This window comes from Amphiura filiformis, chromosome 8 (assembly GCF_039555335.1).
Source record: "Amphiura filiformis chromosome 8, Afil_fr2py, whole genome shotgun sequence".
In the NCBI taxonomy this organism is placed as follows: Eukaryota; Metazoa; Echinodermata; class Ophiuroidea; order Amphilepidida; family Amphiuridae; genus Amphiura; species Amphiura filiformis.
Genome location: NC_092635.1, coordinates 20,028,572 through 20,034,571, shown reverse-complemented (window position 1 = coordinate 20,034,571; position 6,000 = coordinate 20,028,572). Strand labels below are relative to the sequence as shown.

General features: G+C 35.2%; 1 protein-coding gene across 1 annotated transcript in view; it reads right to left on the bottom strand.

The window, feature by feature from the left end:
• Positions 1-1,040: 1,040 nt before the first annotated feature.
• The window catches only part of LOC140158776 (semaphorin-1A-like), a 41,804-nt gene continuing 36,844 nt past the window's right edge, over positions 1,041-6,000 (bottom strand). Inside the window, exons 17-18 of the mRNA XM_072181988.1 lie at positions 3,851-3,945; positions 1,041-2,988 (exon numbers count right to left, since the gene is read on the bottom strand). Of these exons, the coding sequence (XP_072038089.1) occupies positions 2,926-2,988; positions 3,851-3,945 (158 nt within the window). The 3' untranslated portion in view covers positions 1,041-2,925. The remainder of the gene's footprint in view (positions 2,989-3,850; positions 3,946-6,000) is intronic.

Genomic DNA, 6,000 nt, shown 5'->3' with positions numbered 1-6,000 from the left:
TTTCATATTTTGGTTTTCAGGTAACCAACTGGAAACAAACTTGCTATTTTTAGCCGTATTGTCATTTTTGTCAAAAAGCATATAGTTACGAAAGACTAAATTTGTTAAACTTAAAATATTTACAATTTTGAACACTAATAATTGTGTCACTGTCAGCAAAGTACTGTCAATTGCTGCTTCAACTAAAATCCTCAAACATGGTGCACTATGTTTTATAATATCATAAATATAATGGCATCAAAAATACTTTTCTTATTTTACTTATTATATATAGGCAAGCAGCATAGCCTCATATCAATGATTCATTCACTATACTGTAAAAGTGGTACTTTTTCAGCATAGCCTCATATCAATGATTCATCCCCTGTATTGTAAAAGTGGTACTTTTTCAGCACAGCCTCATATCAATGATTCATTCCCTGTACTATAAAAGTGGTACTTTTTCAGCATAGCCTCATATCAATGATTCATCCCCTGTACTATAAAAGTGGTACTTTTTCAGCATAACCTCATATCAATGATTCATACCCTGTACTATAGAAGTGGTACTTTTTCAGTATAGCCTCATATCAATGATTTATTCCCTGTACTGTAAAAGTGGTACTTTTTCAGCATAGCCTCATATCAATGATTCATTCCCTGTACTGTTAAAGTGGTACTTTTTCAGCATAGCCTCATATCAATGATTCATCCCCTGTACTGTAAAAGTGGTACTTTTTCAGCATAGCCTCATATCAATGATTCATTCCACAGCAGCCGAAGGGAGTATCCCATTATACTTTGCAGTACCATTATAGAACTGATTGTGCCATAGAAAATGTACACAAAATCCCACACTTCAACTTTCAATTACTCTCTTAAATCAGGGAAGCTTAGATTTTTGTTTGAAAAAATATCACCCATAGAGTATTGTGAATCTATCAATAGCTCTCAACATCTAAGCGGCTCTTGTTTATATTTTGTATACATTTGCCAAGGAGCAAGCAGATATACTGCAATGCATGATGGGATACTCCTCTCAGCTGCTGTGGATTCATTCCCTGTACTGTAAAAGTGGTACTTTTTCAGCATAGCCTCATATTCATTCCCTGTACCGTAAAAGTGGTACTTTTTTGCGGATATTAATTTTCACGCTCAATGCAGCTTCTTACAAACAAAATAACGCATGGATAAAGTTCTGTTATCTATAGGTCTATATAAGAAAAAACAAACAAAATTGTGAATTTAAAATCAAGCAAAATTGTTCAAAAAATAAAATATTAGAGGTGTGAAAATGACCACTTTGACATACCCTAGCTGGTGCTATAAGCACCATAATAAGAAAGACATCTTTGCACATACCCTTTATATTACACAGTACATCTAAACTGTCAACCAGTTTTCATTTTGAACTTCATTACTAGTGAACAAATCTATCTATCACTGGGTATCAAATCTGTGTTTCTTTTATAGGGACAATTGGTTATTTGCTGAACCAGAACGCCCTAAACCTCACACCAAAAATCAGATTCGTTTTTTGGAACAAGTTATTAAATGATGCAAAATAAATAAAATAAGTGACCTGCTACCCCAAAATGAGCGTACAAACGTAACTTGGTAGTTTCAAGACATCCTGGCTGCTGAGTTGATGTTCTTTGCTTGCCACGCACCTGTACAAGCCAGTAGTATGTCCTTCGTGGATGGCACATACTATTGGCTTGAATAGGTGTTTGTGAAACAACAAACAGCGACACAGCAGCTAGAATGTCTCCAAACTACCATCTTGCAACTTTACGCTCATTACATGGTAGCAGGCCACATATAATCAAGACTTTATGCTCATTGCATGGTAGCAGGTCACATATAATCAAGATCAACTCTGACATTCAATATGAAGGAAGGGTAAGAGTTCTGTCTGATGCTAATTTGGTAAAATCTCTGATTATCCCTTTATCAAATTCTGTCCATGCCTTTATTAAGCTATTCCATTTAAAATCTCCTACACCCCTGCGGAAGATTTAAGAAGTCTTTCACAGAGGGAGTACCTTTTTAAAATGGAATTGGCTAGAGTTAATTATGAAACACACACTCCCCCTGTATATGGCTTCACCTATAGATGAGTTGACCTCAATGTTTATCAACAAAGGCAAAGGATTGGTATATCGATATGCTTGAGTGAACCCCATGTAACCACTACAATGTTCAATAGCCTTATTGTGATGTGGCGGGAGTTTTAAAACACGATCCCTGAGCATAATATGATGCACGCGCATACTGCCAGGCAAAGAACAATGGAAATTGTGATGATGCATGCGCATACTGCCAGGCATTGACGTCAGAAGTCAACTCATCTATATCTTCTACAACTGGAGTGAGTATTTCAAATGGAAATTACCCATCTATTTGAAAACTCTAGACTAAATCTTCCACAGCGGAATGTGGATTTCAAATGGAATCACTCATTGGGTATATTATATGATCCCATACACCAAAAGTAAGGTTAACCTTTGTGTACCTTTGTTTAGTATAGTGGTTCTTGAGATCTTTCTTACAGACAGTTAGTCACTAAGATAATCTCAAAGGTCACCGACTAGGGAGTAAAAACATCACTGTCAAGGTGCAGTAGTGTAATCTCCTTACAAATGATCTATAATGAAAGACAGAGATAAAAAGACTAGTTTGCGTCTAAAATTCTGACAACTAGACAGAAAATGCAGTACTGTGCAGGTCGTCAACCAATCACTGCTCCCCTTTGCCCTGATGTCAGAGGCGATTAAGTCTTTTTATCTCTGTCTTTCATTATAAAGGCCAATGACTTATGAGTTAAACAATCCATATTTATCACAGTCTAATTTCAAAATCCATTTCAAGGCAGCTATATTGTGTATAAAATATTCTTGCATTAACACAACCAAATGATACCAAGAAACAAGATGGCTGCCGTCTTCATTCATCTGGGTATGACCAATGGCAGGCCTCATCACAGGATACAGGGTGTACAAGGCATGTCTGAGGTACAAACAAATTGAAAACAAGAAGAAAAATTGTAAGAAAAATTGTACAAATCATCAAATCAGATCATGATGCAATCAATCAAAATTATTAATTTGTTTCTATTATATTGAATTTGAGATATGATGAAACAAGTGTTTATTTTCTTCATTTTCTGCCACACAATAATAATTACATGTATGTCAAAAACTAAAAAATCAATTCATCAGTTGCCAGGAAATTCCAAATAGTCCAAGAAGGTCTAATCTTAAGGAATGCCAACCACAACAACATATCGGACAAACACATATTTACACTTGTATTTTGAATCTGACCGAGATATTTATGTAGTGGTATTACTCTCTGTACACAAGACCAATGTTTATGATCCTCTCCAAAGAACTGAGTACTCTCATGGTATACAACTCTAAATATACCATGGGCAGAGCAGAGGACACCTGCAAATTTGCTTTGTTAAACAACTCCTTTCATTTCATTGCAGAGGATGTTTAAAGACATTCCCACAACCCAATGGGGTTTCTGGCTTTTGTACACATGTGGTACAGTTGATCATACCTTGCATTGGGATTGTGTGCAAATATCTGGTGTTTTCATCCTATTATTTAACATTCAAAACATCGAGACTTATGAATAAAAATTAATGCAGTGGGACAATATGATGTTTCCTGTAAGAAAATCAAATATCAGTCATAAGTCTCAACTATTAGCTCGTTGGCAGCAGTTTTAAAATGACCATTTTGTGTGTGTCGCAATGGGGACTTTGCCTTTAAAATCAGGTTATATTGATCAACTTTCTCAATCATAGTGCATTGTAGGAATGCCTTTAAGCCTCCTCTGATTTCATTGATAGATAAATTACCCCCTGCTTAAAAGCCGTTTTAGCATCATCAGCCTGTAGTGCCACTTCATCATACACAGCCTGTCTATCGTCAACAGCGTCTTTTGTAATACAATCTGGAGGAATATCAATAACAATTATAAGTTTTAAGCATAGTTTGCATAGTTTTAAGCATAGTTTTAAAGCCTTAAAGTACAATCTTTTTTCAGAATATACCTTTTTTTTTTTTTTTTCAAAACCGATTTTTGGCATATTTGTAATACTTACACATGTTCCAACTTAAATCTATGAGCAAACTGTCAAATTTGCCCTATTTGTAGTAAAGCGGGATGATTTTTCTGTTGGTCCGACATATTATCATAATCTTCAGATTATGATAATATGTCGGAACGATCACAAATCGTAGTCTCCTACGAAGCGTAGGAGACTAACTCTGAGGCCGGACTCACAGTCCTAATCCAAAAAGTGTGAGATATTTCGAGTGATAGAGGTGAAGTTTATGAGGTTGTTTCTTTGCAAATTTCCAATGTTTTTCACGTCCAAATGTATTGGGAACTTTCATAATGATGCATATTAACTATTTTATCATTTTGGAAGAAAAATCTAAAAATTTAAAAATACCGTACATTAAGGCTTTAAGCATAGTTTTAAGCATAGTTTGCAATATTGCTGGAAGGTGTCTTGTAAGATAACCCTTATTACAGTCTGTCTACTCTGAAGTACAAAGTACAGACGCAGACGCACACATTGTGCCAACCTTGCAGACACGCATCCCTGCAGCAGAGGCGCAGCACTACGCCCTGTTAATGCGCTGTTTATGCACGCGTTGTCACTTTGTACTTCAGTGTGGACAAACTGTAGCATCTGAATAGATATAAGCTTGATTAATTTTTACAAAGCAATATGTAGTTCCTATTTTGATGAGCTATATATAAATAACCTGTATCAATCTTCCATACAATTTTATGGGTAGGTAGACTTCTCCGTAGTCCACTTGCCCATTTTGCATACTCTGGCTATTACATTTTAAAAGCATAAAACTCTGATTTATATTGATTTGTGTGCAACTGATAGATTTTCACATCTGTATCTGATCTTTTCAGTCACCGCACTCCCTCTGTTTGTTAGCTTCCCAAGTGGACTACTGACTTTGCCTTGCAGTTAAGATTTTTAACACAGGACTCTATGGAGAGTTAGGCCAATTTTAGTTAGGCTAGAAATTGGCCATGATGTAATGCATCTTTAAATGGATCTGCCTTGTGATTGGTCGCCCATATATCGCTATTGTTTAAATCTTCCAGGCCCGCGCCATTACCATTAACTACACCATACACAACTATCTGTGGTATTTGCGGCGCTTTTGTGTTGGCGCGAAAGTTAATCTCTCATCAAACATCTAGCGCGTCTTGTATATACCATGCTTAGTACTTGTGGTTAATGGACTGTATAAACAAGTATGCTTGACTGTGTGTTTTAGAGAGCAAAGTCCCGGGGTAAAGTTCTGCTTAAAATTCAAAGTCCATAGTCGGATTTTCGTGGTTCGCTATCAATAAACTGGTAGATTCCAAAATCAGAATTGTTCAGTATTAAAGTGAGCCATTATAATTATGCAAGATAATGTTGCATTTAATTACTTTTATTGTCACTAATCATCTGATATTCTTAATTCTTTATGACCATTTTACTATATACTTTAATTTTAATAAACATCAGTATAATTTTGAGTTCAACGAAATGGGTTCATCATGATTAATAATAACATATAGTTTTAATAAAATTCGAATATGGCATAGTCTAATGGGTAGGCTGATTAAAACATTGCTGAAGCTTAGAGTCATTGTTTACCTTGGCTATCGTAGCAAATTAACATCAATTTGAAGTTTTCTTGTAAATAGAAAATATGCAGAAAGAAAAAATTGAAAAAAAGAATGAACAGACAAAAAAAGGAAAGAAAGGAAGAAAGAAAGAAAGAAAGAAAGAAAGAAAGAAAGAAAGAAAGAAAGAAAGAAAGAAAGAAAGAAAGAAAGAAAGAAAGAAAGAAAAAAAAAAAGAAAGAAAGAAAAGAAAGAAAGAAAGAAAGAAAGAAAGAAAGAAAGAAAGAAAGAAAGAAAGAAGGAAGGAAGGAAGGAAGGAAGGAAAAGAAGGAAGGAAGGAAGGAAGGAAAGAAAGAA